Source organism: Mirounga leonina, unplaced genomic scaffold (genome assembly GCF_011800145.1).
Source record: "Mirounga leonina isolate KUSES-001 unplaced genomic scaffold, KU_Mleo_1.0 Mir_127, whole genome shotgun sequence".
In the NCBI taxonomy this organism is placed as follows: domain Eukaryota; kingdom Metazoa; phylum Chordata; class Mammalia; order Carnivora; family Phocidae; genus Mirounga; species Mirounga leonina.
In genome coordinates this window covers 29,766,307-29,788,689 of record NW_023270316.1, presented here as the reverse complement: position 1 = coordinate 29,788,689, position 22,383 = coordinate 29,766,307, and the positions used below count along the sequence as shown (strand labels likewise).

General features: G+C 39.2%; 1 protein-coding gene across 1 annotated transcript in view; it reads left to right on the top strand.

Annotated features, from left to right (window-relative positions):
• SCEL (sciellin) overlaps nt 1-22,383 on the top strand; it is a 311,533-nt gene that overhangs the window by 148,334 nt on the left and 140,816 nt on the right. The window contains exon 4 of the mRNA XM_035003214.1: nt 8,566-8,840. Coding sequence (XP_034859105.1) covers nt 8,728-8,840 — 113 coding nt within the window. The 5' untranslated portion in view covers nt 8,566-8,727. The remainder of the gene's footprint in view (nt 1-8,565; nt 8,841-22,383) is intronic.

Sequence of the window (22,383 nt, the reverse complement as noted above, 5' to 3'; positions counted from 1 at the left end):
ATTCATCTCTCTCCTTATCCCTAAAATGATTTTAAGCAACTGGCTGTGATAGGAAATTAATGCCTCTTGGCCTGGTGTAAAATGAGGAATTGCCGAAGATGATCCCTAAGATTTCTTCCATACTACACCCTTTATGAGAAAATCTGGGGAGTCTGTCCTTCAAAACTTCATTACAAGGGACCATAAGGTGAAGTCTTAATAATAAACCTCCTTATGTGGTGTTTAAGATAGACCTAACTTTATTTTAGAATCTACCTGGTATTTGGACTGTTGTGATTCTGGAGCTTACATATATTCACAGTGTTGTTGTAAACTTAATTCCCTTGAAAGTTAGAAGACAAGGATTTATTCTCTGTTCTTGTTACTAGCTTGGTGAATTTGGCAAATGCTTGTTACCTTTCAGTGGCGCAAATTTAGTAACAGCAGGAGAATGTCTTATTACAATCCTTATATTACATGAATTCTAAAACTAAGTTTGGCGATTTGGAGGAAAGGTAGTTAGGAGGACAGTTTACTTTTCATCTAATGAAACAACGTTTAACTTGCAAAAGGTAATTGTAGTATTACTAGAAAAAGTGGAGTTTCTTCTCTGACTAAATAGACTTCCTTTTGAAGCAAAGGGTGTCAGTTTTATCCTGTTGTGAAATTTTTCTAGCCAATATTTTATGTGTTTTAAAAAAAGAGTTTAAGCAACATAGTTCACAATAACCAAAAGGTAGAAGTAACTCAAATGTCCATTAACAGCTGAATGAAGGAACAAATGTGATATATACATAAGTGGACTATTAGTCAGCCTTAGAAGGGAAGGAAATTCTGACATGTGCTACAATGTGAGTGAAACTTGAGGACATTATGCTAAGTGAAAGAAGCCAGTCACAAAAGGACAAATATTGTATGATTTCACTTATGCAAAGTACCTGGAATAGTCCGATTCATAGAAACAGAAAGTAGAATGATGCCTGTCAAGGGCTGGAGGAGAGGGACATGGGGAGCTAGTGTTTAACGGGTACAGAGCGTCAGTTTGGGAAGATGAAAAAGTTCTGGAAATGGATAGTGGTGAAGGTTGGATAACAGTGTGAATGTACTGAAATCTATAACACTGTAAACTTAACAATGGTTAAAATGGTAAATTTTATATTATGACTCTTTTATCCCAATTAAAAAAATAAATTTAAAAAGAAAGTTTAAAATGACTTCAACTGCATCTTCATGTTTATCCCTTTTCCTAATTTAAGAGGGAAATAAATCCTGTTTCTCCAAAATTCTGTGTCCCAGCTGCTTTAAGGCTGGATAAAATGTCACCAGTGGTTTTTTGCCTCTTTTAAGATGTCTTGTTTGGTAGGCCATCAGCTTTGAGACACATCTTTGTGGCTTTGAATTCAGATAAAATAGAGTTGTCTCTAAGTTGCATCTTGTGTTTGTTTTACAGTTAAAAACATGGAAGGTAAATTAAGAAAAATAATGTTACCATCTTGGAAAATTGCCGTTTGGGAGATTACACACATGACAGTTTATATTAAAGATGCGATATTACCATGTCTTCTTACTGAATGTATTTTAAAATGCATATTTTGGCAGCAAGTTAAAGATGCTTATAAAATTTTTTTTGTTTGTTAAAGGGAGCCCCACTTATTGATGATATGCTTCTTGTTCCCCTATGAATATTTGACCAAATCCTTCTGTTCTTTTACCTTTTTATGTTGCTTAAAGTAAGCTAATAATGCCCTGAAAAGTTGTTTTTCTATTTCTTTTCTGTTATAATAACTCTCATGAATACCTTTATGTGTCAAAGTTTCATGCCAATAATACTAAAGTGGGAATAATTTTTCCATTTTTTAAAGTAAAGTTACAATGATCTATTAAGTGTTTTAAAATTCAGGTTCTCATCCAAAAACTTGCATAATATTTATTTTAGAATAGTACCTACCCCCACCCCAGACGGGTGGTGAAAGATAAGAGGAAAGAGGGCACCACGCACCTAGACATATTTTTGACAGAATATAAGACACCTTGAATTTTTCCTCCTTAATAGTCCCTTTTTTTTATGAGTTTGTTATTACTTATGTTTTGGCAGAAAATTTTCATAAATACTTAATTCTTTTATAGATAAAATAATTTAGAGTAAAATAACCATCACAAGGAAGAGCCAATAACTTGTAACATTGTCCTGAATTTAAAGGTGAAAGCATTTATAATGTAAGCACAAAGACACTTGGAAGTTCAGGAAAGTTATTAGCGGAGGAGTCCTGTAAGTCACGAGTGTCTGCAGGGGCAGGGACAGGCAAGGCAGAACTTTTAATGTTAAATACATCTTGGGCAGCAGTGACCATGGCTTTGGACAGGATTCCTTATAATATTTTTTTTTTCCTCCTAACTCTGTTGCAAAATGTAGAGTTTCAAGTGCTCCCAGATGGTTATGTCAGTGAGAGTGAATTTCATGGTGTAAAGGCTGTCTGGAGTCCATGGGGAGTCAGTTATTTCCCCATGAATGGTTCAAATTTATTTTGGGTCAGTCTGAGTAAATGTAGAGTGCTTTTTCACATGGTGAAAGTGAGCTCTTCTGTGGCACTTCCTATGAAAGCCAGATATCATGGCAAAGATAGGACAGCTCCTCAGTCCTTTATGGGCAATTCCCAAATCCAAACTCCTCTGAAAACTCAGACTTTGTTTTCACAACTTCATTGATGATGTTATTGGAGCTGACCTGATGTGACTATTCAGAGATTTAACTAGTTCTACTTATTATAAATATTTGTACATTGAACTGTGGAAATATTAGTGTTTGATTACAGATGCTGCCCTGAAGTCTGCCAGGAGTGTTCTATAATGTGATATATGCACAAAAATCAGAACATTTCTGAATTCCCAAACACCTCTGGCTGTAAGGGACTCAGAAAAGGGATTTGGGTCTATACTACTAACATATTTGTGTTACTACTACTAAGTAATGATATTCTTTCACAAAACAAATATTTATTGTATGCATATTGTGTCATGCACTGTGCCAAGGGTGGGATCTACAACTATGAGGAAATCATATAATTCCTACTGTCTAGTTGGGGAAACAATCACATGTAGAGCTGTGTAATTACAGATATAGATCTATCTGTATATCTTTATGTTATGTGTATTTAAATATACCAGATATAGAAGTATATGTAATATTATATGCAGTATATCATATACATATTAAATATATGCTACATATAATTTTATATTGATATAGATAACCATATGTATAGGTATATAATTAAAAATTGTGTTAGATTGTATGAAAGAAAAGAACAGAGTTCAGGAAAAAATGGGGGAAGGTCTAATGTAGGTTAATGAATCAGGGAATATTTGAATGGAAACCTGAAGAGTTACTGGAGTAGACAGGTGAAGGGGATGGGGAAGATATCTCATCTAGAGGAAACAGGTTGTGCATAGGTACACGCAAATGTGAAGGGTAGAAAAAGACTATATGCTTAGTGCATGGCAAGGGATAAGAGACTAAAATGAGATGCAGCTTTAGAAGCAACTGAGGCTAGATTATTCTGAATGGGCCATGGAAAAGACAAATGTTATTCTACTTGCTGCAGAGTGATATAATAAAATTTAATTTTTAAATTATCATTATAGGATATAATAGGAATTCTAAGAATGAATTGGAGTTGTGCAAAATTGAAAGAACATAAAAAGCATTTCAGATGAGAGATGATGGAGGAAAGACCAGAGTGAAAGAAGTGGAAATGAAGAGAAAGAGATGGAGTTAAAATTTAATTTGGAGAGAAGACTGGCAAGGCTTAGTAATGGATTGGCCACAGCAGTTGAGGGAGAGGTTGCTATTTTCTGGGTGAATGGTGGTGTCACTTACCAAGACAAATAAGACTGGAAGAGGTGGGTATTGGTTTGGGCTGGGGTGAGGGGAGAGCAAGAGTTCCATTTTAGACACATTAAGTTTGTGATGTCCAAGTGGACATCCAAGTGGACATGTCAAGTAGACATTTGGATACACAGATCTGGATCTGAGATATAAATTTGGAGGCTATGAATTTGGGAGTTATAATACAGATGGATTTAAAGCATAGGAATGGATGAGGATACTTAAAAAATGAAGACAGAGAAGAAGGTCAGAGGCTGACCTTCAGCCTTGTTGGGGAATTTCAACACTTAAAAATCAGGCAAAAGAGGAAAAATCCACAATAGGGCATGACAAGGAGGGACTGGACCCGGGTGGAAGAGGAACCCCGTGAGTGTGATACCAAAAAATCCAGGAGAAAAGGGTTTTAAGAAGCGAGTGCTCAAGAATGTTGAATGCTGCAAAGAAGCAGGAGAGAAAGGGTCTGAATGGCTTGTTGTTTTTGACAACCAGGGGGGTAACTTGTGGCCTTAGTGAGAGCAGTTTCTATAACTGGACTGTGGTAGGTCAATCAGTGATGGGGTGGGTTTGGCTTTTTGTTTGTTTGTTTGTTTGTTTGTTTTCCAGAAGCTTAGTTGTGAGGGGGAACAGAGAAACAAAGATAAATAGAGACAGATGCAAGGGCAAAGAGATTATTCAAAAGATAGGAACCATGAGCACATGTCTGAATGCTGACAGGGAATAATGCGGGGAGAGAAGATGCTGAAGATGCCCAGGAAAGAAGGGATCCAAGGAGTTGAGGTCATTGCTTACTCTGTATCATGGTACTATGGTATTACATACATGAACCCACTTTAATACTTACAACACCACTAGAAATAAGTATCACAACTGAAACACCTCTTTCCATTCCAAATGGCTAGGAAGTCCAGTGAGAATAGTTCCTGGCTTACTCATGTCTACTAGGAATATCCTTGGAGTTCAAAGGAAAGTGCAGTTATTTCTGTCCTGCTCCCCTTGGTTGCCTCTCGTCCCTGCCAACTTTGCTCTCAGCAGGGGCTCACGGAGTCCTTCCTCCCTTGGTCTCCTTCTTTCTCATCCTCATTTCCATATCATCCTCTGCCCTCTCCCTCAGTCCTGACTTTGTGTCACTGTACTACTTTTACTTACATTAGTAAGTTTTCTTTACATTGTATCCCCCATTCTTGGGAAGCATCCATGAAATTCAACAGAAGTTAATACTGATCACTTCACATGGCTCATCTTGGATTTACTCACTTAATTAAATGACTGTCGTGTACTAGGTACTGTACTATACAGTGGTGAACAAACAGATATGGGGCTTATGTTCTAATGTGTGTATGAATGGGGGAGTACAAATGCTTGGTGATTGAACCAAAAAATTATTTTTAAAAGATAGTTTCAGGTTATGATGAATTCTATGGGCAAAATAAACCAGAGCAATGTGATGTGGAACTGAATGTTTCCTTTAGATTGGGAGGTTAGGAAAGTTCTGAATACTACACTAAAAGACCCCTCTCCACTGAGGGTGAGGATGGAAACAAAGAGAACCCACTGTGACCTACTGGGGAGAATGATAAAAATCAAAAGATTGAAGGGGAAGGGAATGTGGTCTAGCAACCTACTCCCATTTCACAGACAGAGATGCAGAGGGCAGTTACCTCATCTGCTCAAGGCTTTTTGACTCAAAAGGGATAACATTATGATTCCAGGCTCTGTCTGGATAAAAGCACCAATTCTAAGCCTACAACATTTCCCAGGAAGCCTCGAACAGACTGATTTACCTGGCTCTACAAGTGAGGCTATTACCAAAATAAGCATCTTTGGATGAAATGATTTATGTGCAAAAGCACTGTGAATCTTTTGGAGACAGTGGGCAATGTCAAATCAAGATTTTCACTGTCACACCATGTTATCGTTGTGAAATGTCATTTTTTTAGATAGGTCTTAAAATTCTGCCAAAGGCCACTTAGTCTTTCCCTTCTCTTCTAGGAAGGAATGTGCCTAAATTTTCCCAGAAAGATGGGTGTTCCCTTCAGAGAAATAGATTGCTCAACCTTGCTCAGTGGCAGCCAACTACAGAAAATCACAATAATTAAGGCAGTAATTTTCTTTTTTTTTAATATCCTACCAAAAGTATTACATAGAAATCCAAGACTCTGTATGGTGGTCTGTTCTTCACCATTGCAGAAAAGGACCTAGAAATTGCTTTTGCTTGATTGGTTTGACAGTCCCTCCAAGATTCCCACCAGATACCTGGGGTGTACCATGAGGTATAACTATGGAGCATGACTTTGTAAAGTATGAAAAGGTGCTTCATCTTTTATCTTGAATACAGTTTAGGGAACTATAATGGAAAGTATATAAAGCCAAGAAATAGCCTACTTATTTTAAAAGAGCAAAGGGAATGAAATGATCATTACACGGTTAGAAAATAAGATTTATGAGGAAAGATTAAAGAAGATGGGAAGAATGAATAGAAGGCTGAAGGTATCAGATGTCAGATTGGTGCTTGTTACTATTTCTTCCCCATTCCTGGGCTGGACCTCAGAATCCCGTAAAAATCCTCCAGAGTACCTCAAGGAATCTCTCCAAGCTCTGCTTCCTTACCTCCATTCTATACCTCCTTCTTCTGGTGTCCAACTCCCTTTCCCATTTCTTCATGCCTGGTTTATTTCCCCCTACCAAAGCCTTTAGTTAATTGTCTTATTAAGCTGTGTTGTCTTCTGGCTCTCTACCCTTTTCATAAGAACCATTTGCCACTCCCATCTAGTGGTTAAGTAAAGATGACCCTTTGTGTTGGTGTCTGGCACATAGTTTTGCTTACTAAATATTTTTTGAATTGAATATTTACAATAATGCCTTTGCCACAGCTATCTTATGTTAGTCTGGTGCTTTGTGAATGAGTGACACACAGAGAGAGAAAACAGCAGGTCTCTATATTCACAGTAATTCCCAGTAGCTTGGTTTTCCCATTCCAGCTCCCATCCATGAAGATCTTTAGAATAATATCAGTTTTCTCAGATTGGTGTATTAGTTGGGACAGGCCAACTGCTATAACACAGAATGTCAAAATTGTAAAGTTTGAAATTTGGATTGGAAATCCAAAATAAGTTTGTCACTCATATTAGCCTGGCTGGCTGGCTTTATAGGTCGGCTGTCCTCCAAATAGCAGTGTAGGCTGTAGATCCTTTTTTTGATCCTGAGACTTATCCATTCAATGGGTACAAGGGGAAAAAAGAGAGAACTGTGCATGTGAGGCCTGGAAGTAGTATATGACTGCTCATATACTGTTCATTGTATTCATATTCCATTGACTAACACCCAGTTACAGGCTACATCCAGTTGGAGAAGTGACTATGACATGTCACCCAGCAGTGTACTTGGGAAGAAAGGAAAAATCATTTGGTGAACAAACAACTAACTCATTGCTGGCATAGATGTCATGAGTGAGCCTCTGTTTCTATTAATCAAATGACTATCACTAAAATGTTAAGATAAAGTATGGCCGCCATAGAGGGCAAAGTCTTCAAAGAATCTTACCTTTGGGAAACCATTACATTTTGACATACAGGGTTAAGGAAATGAAGTCAAACATATGAAATTATACTGAAGGTTAAAATATACATGATTGATATACCAGAATTGTGACCCTGCCAATATATTAAATGTTTCTCATGCAAAACAATTAGGAATATTATAGTATCCACTAAAGACAATTCAGTCACACTTCTGCCATTTTTGCAGGATATCTGACCCCTTCCCATTTCTCTCATTTTTAATATCTTCAGAAGAAGAAAGCCCCTTTGTTTGATCTGCTTACGTGTGTTATCATGAAAGAATGAATGAACAGGGGAGGAAGGACAAATCATACATAGTACATAAATACACCCACACTTACTTTTTTTTTTTTTTAAAGATTTTATTTATTTATTTGAGAGAGAGAGAATGAGAGACAGAGAGCATGAGAGGGAGGAGGGTCAGAGGGAGAAGCAGACTCCCTGCCGAGCAGGGAGCCCGATGCGGGACTCAATCCCAGGACTCCAGGATCATGACCTGAGCCGAAGGCAGTCGCTTAACCAACTGAGCCACCCAGGCACCCACCCACACTTACTTTTTATGGCCATTTTAGTGCTATTTTGTTAAACAATGGAGCCTATTAAATTTTGAGATTTTCCTCCAACTCTGAAAAAAATAAACAGGCAGAATTTTATGTCAGTGTTTGTTTTGGCATCAGGTTTAATTATTATTTTTTCTTTTCTTTTGGTTATGCCATCTTACTCCTCTGTCTTATCAGTGTTAGCTCCTCGTACAGGAGTACTGTGGGCTTCTGGTGGAGCACATGTTAAAAGTAATGAAAGAACAAACAATTTACAAACACCAAAACCTGGAGGAGGTTTGGGAAGAAAAGCAGAGCCTGGAGAGAGTAAGTAGAAACAGAGCTACAAACCAGATTAAAGATCAAAGAACCCTACTTCTTCCTAAAACATTCAACTTTATAAAATACCATCCTGGAAGTGATAGGACTCATTCAAGTGGCATTATTGAATGTGAGGATGGAAGGGACAAGAAGGGCTCAGAGCAGAACAAGTGGTCTACACCAGCAGTCTGGCAGATTAAATACCAAATTCTGTTGGTATTTAAGAAACTAGAGCTTAATATCTTTCCATATAATCATTCTACCCTTCCTTCCTCTTGTAGAGAGCACCTCCGATGTGAGAGATGCTACACAAGACACGACCCAGTCAATCCATCCTTTTGAGGAATATCAATTAACATTGCCCAGCAGTTCAAGAACCTCAAGGCTGACTAACCTTCGCAAAGGAGGCCGACTCCTGCATCTGGAGGGCATGGCCTGAGGCAGCATGGACACCTGGGAACAAAGTAGAGAACCATCCATGGAAGCTCTGGGCCTTGCCTCTGGATGGAAGATTAAATCGCCTTACAAGGAAAGTAAGCGCCCAGGGAGATGTGTTGGGTGAGTCCCGTCTCTTGCTTACTTCTATCTTGCAATCTCATTCATCTGGTCAATATTTATGGAGTTACAATTGTGCCAGACAATCAGGGCAATTGAGTGATGTGTGGGACACAACCCTGCTTTTTAGGAATGTACAATAACTATAAGATAGACAAGGGCCATCTGAAGGGTACAATTAGGAACTGTAGGGGTGCATATCTCTCCTGGTGAGACTAGGGTAAGTTTTGAAAAGAATCTGCATATTTGAACTGGGCTTAAAAATCTCAAACTTGCAGGCACATTAGCATCTGACCTTTTACCTTTGTGTGTGACTAATTTATTTTACAACCTGTCCTGTAAGTTGCATAACTACAGGCTAGGTTCTTTGCCTGTAGTAGAACCAGATCTACAAAAACCCTTTGGTGCTCAGAATCACTACTGCATATGAAAGCCTCTTAAGGAATCTTAGGAATCACTAATTCAAACTCCCCTGTCTCTTACAGTAAGTAGAATGACTCCAGTGAACCCAAGGGGCCAAATATTTAAGGCATGCCTGATTCTACTGCCCCAGTGCAAATCTGCTTTATGAAAGGAAAAGGAAAGGCAAATCCAGAGTCACATAAATGATTAGAGAGGAGATTTGAATAAAACGTGGTCCTAAGACTCATCGTAAGATGTCTTATGTTAGGCTAAATGATTTGTTTTTCTCTGCATTCATATGAAAAATAAGTATTTATTTACAAAAATGGAAGTAAATATGCTCAATAAATTAATCTCCGCTATATTTCAGACAAAGGGTTGGAGATTTAAGTATCTGGGACCTAAGTATCACCCTTGCTCCCTTTTACGGTCAACAAGTTAGATTAGTCTCTCACTCTGAAGGAACAAGGATGTAGTTATTTCCCATTGAGTCAGCTCAAAGTGCTTAGAACCTTTTCCTCCAAGGAGCCAGGGTGCTGTTCTCGGAAGTCCTAATACCGGCTGGCCAAGCTCTGCTTCAGGAAATCAAAATGTGTTGGCCCTGACTTCTGTCTTTATTCCTCTCACTTATGCCTAGAAGGTTCTTTAATTCTCTTCGACATTTCCATGGTTAATTCAGCAGTAGCTGATTTGGAAAGCTTCTTGAATGTGACATCACAATATACAGATTTTTCTAATTTAAAATGGCTAAGAGAAAAATTATAGCCTGGCAATAATGGAAAAAAATCAGATGCCTACAACCTTAAAATACTTTTTAGCTTTAAGGTCTGGGAATCTTCATAATGCATAGGATTAATTTTTCTTCATGCCTTCCTGACTCCTAGCCCAATTCTCTTTTTGGAGAGATTTTTAAAGACTAAGAGCTGAGTGCTTCAATGTCTGTCACCATTTTATCTGCATTTTCACAAGCGTTTTAGCAGTCGTGTGAGTCATCTCTTCCTCACCTCCCACAAATAGCGTGGGTTAAATGGAGCCATGGGAATTTTTTTAAAAAGTAACAATTCCAACTTTGGAATCTAAAAAGACATCGCTTACATTAAAAGCACACACACACAGTGAGTGACCTACCATTGCAGCTGCCTGTGAATGTTCCATAAGGCAGATGCCAGTGATTTGTGTTTTGGGTGTTATCCTTGATCTTCTGCTGTTTTGGAAGCTGTGTTTGAAATCAGAGTGTGTTGGGGAACTGACCTCATTACGTCATATGTGCTGAATCACTGTCCTACAACTTTTGTCCCCAAGGCACGGGGCAGATATCACGCTGTCATTGTACTGTCCTGGAGATGTGTGCCAGTGACAATCCTGGCAGGCCTGTGGGACATTTTTACTGCTTTTTCCCATTGTTACAGTCTTGTGATCAAGAAGATACTTTATTCTTTATCTGTCTCTGTCTCTCCGTCTCTATCTCTGTCTCTGAATTTCTCTAACAATCTCTTTCTCTCTAAACATTGATCAAATGCTTTTTAAAATCCTTTCATTTGAAGCTACTTAATCTAAGGACCTGCCTCGCTACATCCCCAGTGTTTTGACTGTCCTCTAGTGGCTGTTTTGAATCATATTATGTGTCAAAAAGAGAGTTGATCTTTTTGTTTCTTTACCATGTCTCAAATAAAAACCTGTGTGCTGGGAGTTGTCCTTTAAGAATGTGATGCTTTCATGTTTGAAAAGAACAAGAAAATAATGACGAATTTTAATCTCTATTTTGCTTCATCTTTGCAGTTTGAAAACCCCAAACCTCTGAAATATTAAATAAATTAACCCACGTCTGTGTAGCCTCCATCAATGAATATGATAGTGTAAGAATACTCATTTTTTTGAAGAACAAATTGCTTTTGTCTGCACCACTCAATTTAAGGGAAAACTACTTCTGGAATCCTATCCAAGCTCTTCATACTCTGAATAATTTCTACTGCCACTCTAATTATCAGCCAGGACGCTTATTTGTAATCACCCGCTTTCAATAATTTAAATAGGTAGTTGTTCAGCCAACTATTTTTATTCAAAATGTGACAAAAGCTAAAATTACATGTTGAATTTTATCCAGATGCTGTCTTCTTTTAGGACATGCCTGCGAAGGCCGAGCGATTGTTCATTTTCTTATAAGTCAGGAGCACATCTTTACTTCATGAATCTAACCAGCAATCTAAAACACAGCCTGCAATTTATGTATCAGTTCAGTTGCTTACCAGAATCAGCAGGCAGGGCATTTTACGATTTAATTCAGTGTGCTGAATCATCAAACATAACCACACCCAAGCTGTGTTATTCTTCAGATTTTAGAGATGAGCTTTTCACTGTCTGTCTGAATTTTAGCAAGGCTCATTTTGGCAGTTCCATTTTTCTCCAATAATAATGGCACTTTGAATAAATTTGTCAATATGACTGTCACTACTTAATATTTCTGTAAAGGCCCTTAACGTCTTTGGTCTACATTTTTTTTTTATACCTTTGTATACAAAGTGGACCAACTTTTTCATCTCAAAAAGAATGAATCAGACAGAATCCAGATTCCTTAAGAAAAAATTTCTATTGTTTCATACTTTTTTTTTTTTTAGTCCAGTAATTACTACCTTCCGGGTTGGCAAAGGAGGTCACTCTGAAAAGTCCCAGAGTTGCAAAATTACAAAATTGAGAAGCTAGGTTAAAGGTTTTTCTATTTTGTGAAATTTGCTAGATTTTGCCAAGTCCCTGTTTTTGCACCGAAAAAGTTTCAGGGAAAGCTTGTTGTTATCCTTTGTCTGGGTCCTTGTTCAAAAACTGTCTATGGAGTAGTTAGCTGCTGTTAGCGAATGGAAAGGCAAACAGTTGCCTCAAAGCAGCTCAGTGGTCCTTCTGTCAATTCCCAGTAGGCGCCCCCCTCTCCAGGTACTCACTGTGAGTTTTCCAAATTTTCATCACTTTCTTCAAATCCACCCCACAACTCCCTGCAGTCATGATCACCAGATTACCTTGGCTCTTACCTCACAGAGGAAGTAGATTCTATTTACAAGAACTCCTTCAAGTTCCTTTCACTCCATAAACATACCTACATTTGCGATCTCAGGAGCAGGGTTGGGGTTGGGGGCGAGGAGACTCTTCTGATTTTCCAGGACTAGTCCCTCCACCTCACTCCCATTTCCTCAGAGCCCTTACTCCACCCTTGTCTCTTCTCTTGCGTACATATTCAGTCTCCCACTGGTCACTGACTCAATTGGTTCAACATATAAACCTCCCAGAGTATTGATTTAGCGTCCCTCAGAGTCCAAGTGACAGCTCCCAACTCCCTCTTGAACACAGAGGCCACAGGTGGCTCCTTTGACAAAAGCTGCCATGTTTTCAGTTATGTGGCTCTGCCACGCCGGCTTCAAGAGACTGCATTATGGAGAGGGGCTGTAGCCAAAGGCAGCAGATGTAAGCCCCGTAGCCAAAGGCAGCTCAGATGTGAGAGCCATAACGACATGGTGTCTGAGTCCTGGCTGGATTCCTGTTTGCAAGCAATAGGACATGATTCTGGCTAATTTAACCTCAACAGAATATTTGCTGGAAGGATGTCTGTGGCTTGGATCTCTACAGGGACCTAGAAGACCTGGCTTAGAGAAGAGGCAGAAACCAAGGTGCTCTGAAGAGGTCTGCAATGGGGAGCACAGCAAAAGTTATGCAGGAGGAGCAGCATGCTCAGCCTGCTGCCTCCACTGCTGCTCCTTTGATGGGGGTGGTCTTCAGCTGTCCTTATACTTGTCTGGCTAGCTGAGGCCAAGTGACATGCTTGCTCCATAGCCAGGCTAGGCATGGAGAGAGAGAGCACTGGCTCATTGGCTACTGTGTAGGATGTGGGTTCCATGCCTGTATCTGTGGAAGATCCCCCAGAAGGGAGATTGGAGTGTTAACAGGAGTTGGATGCTAGACAGTCCAAGCCAACCAACGATGATTACAGACGATTCTCTAACACAATGAAAGGCTCTCGTGGAGAACATGAATGTGAGACAGAGAGAAGAGAGGAGAAGTGGAAAGCAGTAGAAATGGAGAAGCAATAGCAGAGAGAAGCAAAAATGAGAGACTCAGAGCAGGTGGGACAGACAGAAGTTGTGTCATGAAAATGGTAGAGTCACAAGAGTAGAGGGATGGATAGATGTCCACTCTTGGGGGTGGTGAGACAAATGGTGACCATAGGTGCTGGGTTGCTTGGGACACTTGAGCTAGCTCAATTCTGGAAGAGTAGATAGTGTTAACCTAGTTCATAGGCTTTGGAGTCAGAAAATGATGGAGGTCTTTGAGATTCATACCCCAGCCTAACATTCAGCTGCTGGGTGATCTTGAACATATTTTTTAACACTACATCCTCACTTTCCTAATCTGGAAAAATTATACTTACATTATTTGGTTGATGTAGCAATAAAATGACAATACATATAAGTTCTTAGCATAGTTCTTGGCATATTATATGTTAGCTATTATTATTATTATTATTATTATTTCATATCTTCCATGACTTTACCAATGCTATCCTATTTTTTTAAGATTTTATTTATTTATTTGAGAGAGAGAGTGAGCAAGAGAGAGAGAGAGAGAGAGCGCAAGTGGGGGGAGGGGCAGAGGAAGTGGGAGAAGCAGACTCCCTGCTGAGCAGGGAGCTCGATGGCTGGATCCCAGGACCCTGAGATCATGACCTGCGCACCCACTCAGTGGGAGTGGAGAACCCTTGGGGGCAGAGAGGTCAGTGGGACGGAAGCAGAACAAGGGAGAGAGCAGAGGCCAGAGAGGTGTTAGGGATGAGGGGGGATGATTCCAATTATTCATTTGCTTGGGGGTTACATGAAACATTGGCATGACATGCATAACAAATGCTCAGGGTGGGTTGAATGAATTATCTAATTGTAATAAGGAGAGATGTGTGGTAGTGTTAGAATAGTGGTCGCTGGGCGTCAGGTGGGAGAGTTATTGTTATCATCCCAGTTCCAGGTGAGCCAGGGTGAGTAAGACAGGAAGGGGATGAGGACCCAAGAAGTAGGGCTCAATGCAGATTGTGGCGTCTCTCTCCCACAACCCAGTCCCCACAATGCATGTGGCTCGCCCAGTCACCCATGAGGTCCTTCACCCACAATTTTTAAATGTCATTTTCTCTGCTTTTGACTTGTTAGGTAAATTTTGTCAATGATGGTTTCCTTCATTTCTGGGTCTTTCATGTTTGCAACTATGATTTGTGTTGATTAATGGCTAAACACTGTTTGAAAATATAATAAAGCATGGAAATTCTGAACAACTAGATTATTTTTTGCTTTCATGACTCAGAATTGGCAACTTTACAATTTGTGTTTTATATCCTTTGGATGATTACCTTGATCAATCAAGCTGAACGGAAATAAAACCTACTTTAGGTGGGGGTGGGGCATGGGCAAGTACACTTTGGCCAAGTAGAGCTGACAATCTTTCAGGGCTGGAAAGAATCTTGCCCAATTTCTTCATTTTACAAATGTGGAAACTGAACTTAGTAAGGCCAAATGACTTGCCAAGGCTGTCCTGGGGGAACAGAAAAGGAGCCCATATTTCCTCCCCTTAGTCAAATCATTATGGAATCATTAATATTTGGTAGAGACAGTAGAAAAACTTTATTTTCTAAGCACTGGGTAAGTGGAGGTGGAATTTTTAAAAAAATTTAAATCAGATTTTATTGACCTATTCATGTATAATCTCTATTCCACAGGTGTAGGGTCTATTTTGAGAATCTGTGAAGAATTTGAGGAAGATAGTGAAATGCTCAGATTTATACTTTAGAAGTAAATCTAGCAAGAGTACTCCTCAGTACTGCAAAGAAATTTTAAAAAACTATGTGTATTTAAAAAATATTTCTCGCCGCATTTTTATTAACTGAAATTAGTTTTATTGGTCTGACTCCTTTTTTTGACTTGTACAAGAAATATATTACCTTTTTGCTACTATCATATTATTTCTAGATACCACCATGTGTTTCTCCTTGAATTGACTTGGTTCAGATGAAATTTTAGTTGAGTTGCTTATAATAGTGATTATCTGTTAGTTATCTTTTATGCTCGGTGGGCCCTTAGATCCAGTTATAATGCAGAATAAGACACCTGTGACCATGCAATGATCAGTGGAGGCCCTCTAGTAACCCACTTCAAAGTCAGTGGGAAGTACCCCATACTCATGTATTCTTTGATTCACTGCTATAGGATGCAGCATTGCTATCTTTCATTTTGACTTATAAGATCTAGGATATTAGTTCATTTAGTGTGTGTGTGTGTGTGTGTGTATACATACATATGTATGTGTTTGTGTGTGTGTAATGCTGGGGGTGGGGGAATAAAAATAGTATAAATCATGGTCACTAAACTCAAGTTATCTCCCAATTGTGTCACCTTAGCCCCTGCTATTTCTTATAAAATATGGGTAGTGGACCTTTATAAATTTTGTTTTTGTCCATCCAAGCATCAGAACCCATATTCTATGTTTAGGAAATGTTTTCCCTTATGATGTCTTGCCAGAGCTCACTGTCGGAGTGCTGATAATAGTAACTCCATCTTTGGCTGTCCACCTTGCTCATGTTCACTCGATGACCTCTCTTGGGGCTGCATGGTATTCCCTTGGGGATTAATATACAAACCTTAGAAATGCCTGACAAGGCTGGGGTGGGGGGAGGCTTGCTTTGGCCCCCCACAAATCTGTAGTCTTTCCCTTTCCTGATGCACAGGTGGCGCCACAAGATCTAATTAAAGGTTAGCTGTAAATTAGGTTCAGGCAAACCCTTTGATCTTACTACATCCCACTCTCCTCAGCTCCATCCCCCTGCTCTATAAAATTTGTAGACTAAGGTCTGGACTTTGCTGAGAATAGCTGTGCAGCAGCTGGATTGTTGCTTGCCCGATCCCTGATCAGTAAGTTACCCTGAATAAAACTCTGTGTGAATTGCATGGAGTCACCTACTTCGTTTTCCAGTCTCAAACTGCATTATCAGTTTGTGGGATACTTTCCTGTCCCTCCCTTACCTTCTAACATTCACCTTTCTTTCTAGGCTCCTTGCAGTTAGGGCATGGATCTAGGCTCTGTTAATCAGCTCCATCTGCTCTTCAGACTGTGAATCAGTAACTAGTAACACCAAGAAGCAAGGACCATCCAGAATATATTTGGACAACATATAGGGTTGGGGACAGCATACACAACCACATTTGGTTCCAGAGGGGAGCAGTGGGAGCTGCTCCCTAGGCAGCATCCAGGGTCTGGTCACTGAGGCTGTTCAAACGTGCTGTGGTGTTTGTGCCTGGCAGGAGCCTCAGGATGTTTTTACTTGACAAGTCCCGTGGTTTGCTTTTGGGAATCGTTTCTGGCTGTCAAATCCCTAAGTTTGCTTCTTTAGCCCTTCCAGAGAGTATGTGAGCTATCTAATATCTTTTAAATAATTTCCATTTCTGCTTTAATTAGCTGGGGTTGGGTTCTTTTATTTGCATCCAAAAGCCCTGTTACTGAAAGTTGTACCAGGAGAGACTGCAGCCCATAGACCTTCAGAAAAATTGTGGGGAACCTAGAGTTTATTACCTGTCCTTGGAGGGGGTAGGAGAAAGTGGAAATCAAGTTGGTATTAAGAAAATGGATCCAAGAAGCCACTGAAATTAGTGAAAAAAAACAAAACCCAACCAATCAAATTATCACCTGTTGTCCCCTTGAGTGACAGCCCCATTGAAGGCTGGTTTGTGAGACAAGGTAATTGCTCTAAGAGGGCAGGTGAGGGGTGTGAGGAATTCAAGTACTGGGGGGTATAGCAGTGGACAGTTTAACAGAAGAAAATGACACTCAAAGTCTTTAGCTCTCAGCTCAAGGCACCAACTGAAAACTAGTCACTTCCTAAGATAGAAATATGTAATCTCTTTCAGCTACAGGGCTGAGATGATTGGAACCTACACTCAAAGATTTATGCTCCAGGTTGCTTACATCAGTTTATACCTTTCCCTCGTCTCTTATATGGAAATTTCTATTTTAACTAACAGGGTGCTAAGCACTGGGTTGTGCAGTGTTCAAACCATCAAAGTCCACTACACTGTGCCCTATACCCCACTCCCAGCATAAGCATGCCCCAGGGCCTATTGCAAAATCAACCCAATGGAATTGTAAGATTTTATTAACCTTTATTTGCAAAACTCTGGATGATACATGAGGGAATGAATTCTGAGGATTGTTGACCAAGGATGGAAGAATGTGTTTTAGATCAAGAAGAATGTTGTCTATCAATTTCCCCCTTCCCCTGTTAGGTGTTCACCACATACTTCATTAAGAAATGATAGCCATTGGAGGGAACTCTCACCTCCTCGTTACCAGCCCTACAAATGTGCTTATAGATTGTCTTGTCTTTAACTTCCCCATGTAATCCAGTGGGACTTAAACCTTTTCTCTTGTGCTTTGGAGCTTGTCTGTCCTCTTGAGTAAGGAGTTTATGTGAGTTTTGTTTTTTGCCATCCTCTGTAGGTATGTTAGTGTCAAAGGTGCTATGGAATCCCCCATCTAAAACACAGTCTGAAAGACCTGTCGCTCGTCGCACATCCTCTCCAGCTACCACTTCATTTTTCTGCTCCTTGTTCACTTTCCTTTATATTAGCTTAGTATAGCTTTAAAAATATACATGTCTATATATTTGTGCGTATGTGTATATATTACAAAAAATAAACTTCAGATGAGTTAAGGATATGTATGTGTGTGTATAACTTGTCTGAAATTTATTTTTTATGGGAGGCAACTTTTTTTTTCTAAAGGGGTAGTCATTTGTCTCTATATCATCTATTGAATGGGTCATGCTTTACAGATTTAAACTTTAAAATAAACTAAATTCCTGCATAAAAAAAAAAAAAAAAGCCAGGGAAGGGGCAGAGAAGCAGACACCCCAATGAACAGGGAGCCTGACGTGGACTTGATCCCAAGTCTCTGGGATCATGACCTGAACCATTCAGGCACCCTGTAAATACAATTTAAATAGAGTATAGACTTTTAAAAAAAAATTTTTATTTATTTGACAGAGAGACAGCGGGAGGGGGAACACAAGCAGGGGAGTGGGAGAGGGAGAAACAGGCTCCCCACTGAGCAGGGAGCCTGATGCGGGGCTCCATCCCAGGACCCTGGGATCATGACCTGAGCCGAAGGCAGACGCTTAATGACTGAGCCACCCAGGCACCCCTAGAGTATAGACTTTTAAAGGCTTATGTATTTTTGCTTATGTTTTAACTTTTTTTTTACTTCTGCCTTTCTTATATTAGACTATCTAGGGGGTTGTACATTTTACCTTTCAAAGAATCTCATCCTGATTTTATTTGTTAATTCTATTGTTTTCTGATTCACTATTTTTTTTGTCCATAATTTTTCCTAATCTGTTTCCCTTGCTTTATTTATTTATTTATTTTAATGGAAAAAAATCTCTCTAATTCCAAGAAGTAATTACGGGAGAACCTACACTCAAAGATTTATGCTCCAGGTTGCTTACATCAGTTTATACCTTTCCCTCGTCTCTTATATGGAAATTTCTATTTTAACTAACAGGGTGCTAAGCACTGGGTTGTGCAGTGTTCAAACCATCAAAGTCCACTACACTGTGCCCTATACCCCACTCCCAGCATAAGCATGCCCCAGGGCCTATTGCAAAATCAACCCAATGGAATTGTAAGATTTTATTAACCTTTATTTGCAAAACTCTGGATGATACATGAGGGAATGAATTCTGAGGATTGTTGACCAAGAATGGAAGAATGTGTTTTAGATCAAGAAGAATATGTCACCTATATGCAATTCTATATTCAACTGGGGTTGGATTTTAGTTACTTTTTGTAGTCTGCTGATTAACTTGGACTCAACAGTGACCTAGACATTACTTGTATAACATAGAGGAAGAAAGTGAGAGGGAATTTTTTTGTGTGTTCAATCCATTCCCTTAACTCCTGGCTGTGGCCCCAAGGCCTCACTGAGTCATGCATTGAGAAATTCATTGGTGAGGAGAATGCCAGCCTTTTAGGAAATGTCTGTAGATTCTCTTCTTTGTGGACCTAGGATTCAGTGAGAGGAGACACAGTCAAAGTGAACTCTGATTTCACTGGAATATTAGAATCCCAGGGTGGCAGAAGTCACATATCAGGATGTTAACACTGGAGACAGTTAGGGTTTGGGTAGTGGTGGGGAAGAAGAGATGAGTCAGTGGGTAATCACAATGGTCTGACCCCCAGAGATCTTTGCTATTTGCTGATCAGTCATGAGTACTCTAGAAATAAAATATATGTACAGCCCAGCAAGAAGACATTTGATTTGTAAAACAACACCAACATCGACCAAAATCCCCAAATTCTAGGTATGTCAATCAAAGGGCCAATTTGGACCACGACTTAAAAAAGTCTTGGCCTTTTATCCAATATCCAAACTTAAATTTTAAACATGAAAAGGAAGCTTAGGTACTCTTGAAAAAGAATTCAGTGATGATATTATAAGTGTGCATTTCTTCTAGCCTTTAAGCAAGGGACCTTCAGCTATGGGAATGGCTCTGCACTGGGAGAGGGAAGTGCTTGCATCTTTCAGGTATAGCACAACAGGTGCTCTGAGCTCACACTAGTTCCTGGGGATCCAGAACCCCATAGTGAACAGTGAGAGTGAGGGCTTATGGGGGTCAGGTAATAAGAGGGATTTTGAACTGAATCTACCTCAAAGGAACTCGAACTCATCTCTGTTACTTTACTCAGTTCCTGGTTTTGTGATTGGAATGAAAACTCTCAGCAACCACAAAATCCTTTTGTTGACCTTCTGACACATTGAGTAAGGGTTATTATGATAAGAATTGCCTAGTGGAAACCCCTAGGCTTCCTAGTGGTTTTTAAAATACCATGCATTCATTCACGTTTCAAACAATTTTTTGAAGATTTATTTATTTACTTATTTGAGAGAGAGAGAGAGAGCATGCACATGAGTGTGAGGAGGAGCAGAGGGAGGACTCTCAAGCAGACTCCCCACTGAGTGTGGAGCCTGACACGGGGCTTGATCTCATGACCCATGAGATCATGACCTGAGCTGAAACCAAGAGTTAGTCACTTAATCAGACTGAGCCACGGAGGTGCCCCTATTCAAACAATTTTTATATATTGCCTGCTACAGGTCAGAGCCTATGCACTGGTAATTTGTTAGTAAACAAAACAAATAGAAGTTTCTGCATTAGTGGGGTAAAAATGTTAGAGGAAGAACACAAATTAGTAAGCAAAGTATATGGTATATCAGGTAGTGATTAGTGCCACAGAAAAACTAAATTAGGCATAGAGTGACGTGGAGGGATTGCTTCATTTCTCACAGAGCCAGTTGGGATTACAAGGGGATGGGGGCTGATGTGGGGGTCCTAGACTTCTTGCAGTCACCAGTATAAACATAGTTTGAAGGAATAATGAAATAATACATAACACCAAATGGGTAAAATTATAAACAAAACCCAATTTCACATGGTAGAAGAAATCAAAGAGTCACTTAGAAGGTGCAGGGGTGTTCACTCCCTCTCTGATCTCCATTAATTTGCCTGTGTGGCAGATGCAAGAGGCAGATGCGTGTTGGAGAAAGAAGTGTTTGCGTTTTGATATTAGAATTTAAGCTAAGTATGCAACATAGAGAATCCAGCTCATTGGGGGTGATCAGTAGATACCACGTTATATCTTTGAGTCCTCATTCTAACTGACACTGAACTTTAAGCACTGATCATTTTGGCGTTAATTTTAAAGTGTTTAGCTGCTCAGCTGGTCTCCGCAGAGTGGTGCTAGAGAGTCAAGTACTAGATAGTGTTTGAATCTAATCTACCGTAGGCTTGATTGATTGTTATATTGTTTGTTTCATAAATGGCTTCCCTTTCCACTTGGTTTTATCATCATTAATCAGTGGAATAGCCTGCTGGATGTTGATGTCTAAACTGAAATTAAAATCTGTTTGTTCAGGAGGGTTTCATGGAAGCTTAGTATAACAAGAGAAGAATGATTTATGCAAAGGTTTATCTTTCAGCACATTATTTTCAGAACCCACCCAGTTTGATTATATAAAGTGAATTAGCTTTTGTCCTTGAGCAGAGCAACTTTGGATTTGCTGCCAAGATTAAGGTACAAAGGGAAGATCTCCTCCTATTTAATGTAGTTCTTTGTTAACAACATTAAGAAAAATGATGGCAGTTTACCGTTCTTCAAAATAGGGCTCAGCTGACCTGACTTACCTACATTAATTTTGTAAAATTCTTATTCTGGGAAGTTTTTTCTTTATTCATAAAATATACATATTTATTGCAGAAAATCTGGAAAATTCAGAAAAGTGGAAAGGAAATGTATTGACTTTCTGAGTTAAATGCCAGTTCAGTTGCGCAATGTAAACATTGTACATATGAATGCTCATCTGTAATTTTAAAAATATTCATTTATCCATACAACCCTTCAGACTGAGAGTTTTCTTTCATACTTGGAAGAGATTAGCAAACATCAGCAGAGTATGTATGTTCTGACAAAAACAAAATAGATGCTTTATTCTGCAGTTTTTCTGAACAGGTCCCTGAGAAGCCCAAAGAAGGTTTTCAGCTGTATTTTATATGGCAGTTGCTCTCAGAGAATATATTTATGAATTACTTTCTTTTCTTTTCTTTTTTCCCTTTTCTTTTCCTTTCTTTTTGTATTGCTAGTGCTTTTAGTTTGTATTTTTTAGCAAAATGGTTCCTTGAATTCAGCCCAGGTGGCATTCCCAGGTTAGACAGGTCCGGGATGTTATTTGTGCAGACACAGCGTTGCCAGCATTCTATTTTAGGGCAAAATCAATCTGCTTAAATTAACTGAAAATGTATATTTTCATTGATCTGTTTGCAGTCACAAAAACCTCATGACACAACATGAATAGATAGTCTCGTGGGGGTGCAGAAACCAGGGAGACATGAGCAAAAAATTTTTTGGTTTCATAAGACAGGAGTATAAACAATTCATCTAAAAAAACTTGTATGGGACTTTGAATTTTATAGATATGATCTCCTTTCTAATGGAGAGGTAACACTAACATTAATTTATTTAGTCTCTATCTATTTATTTATTTATTTATTTATTTATTTATTTATTTATTTATTTAT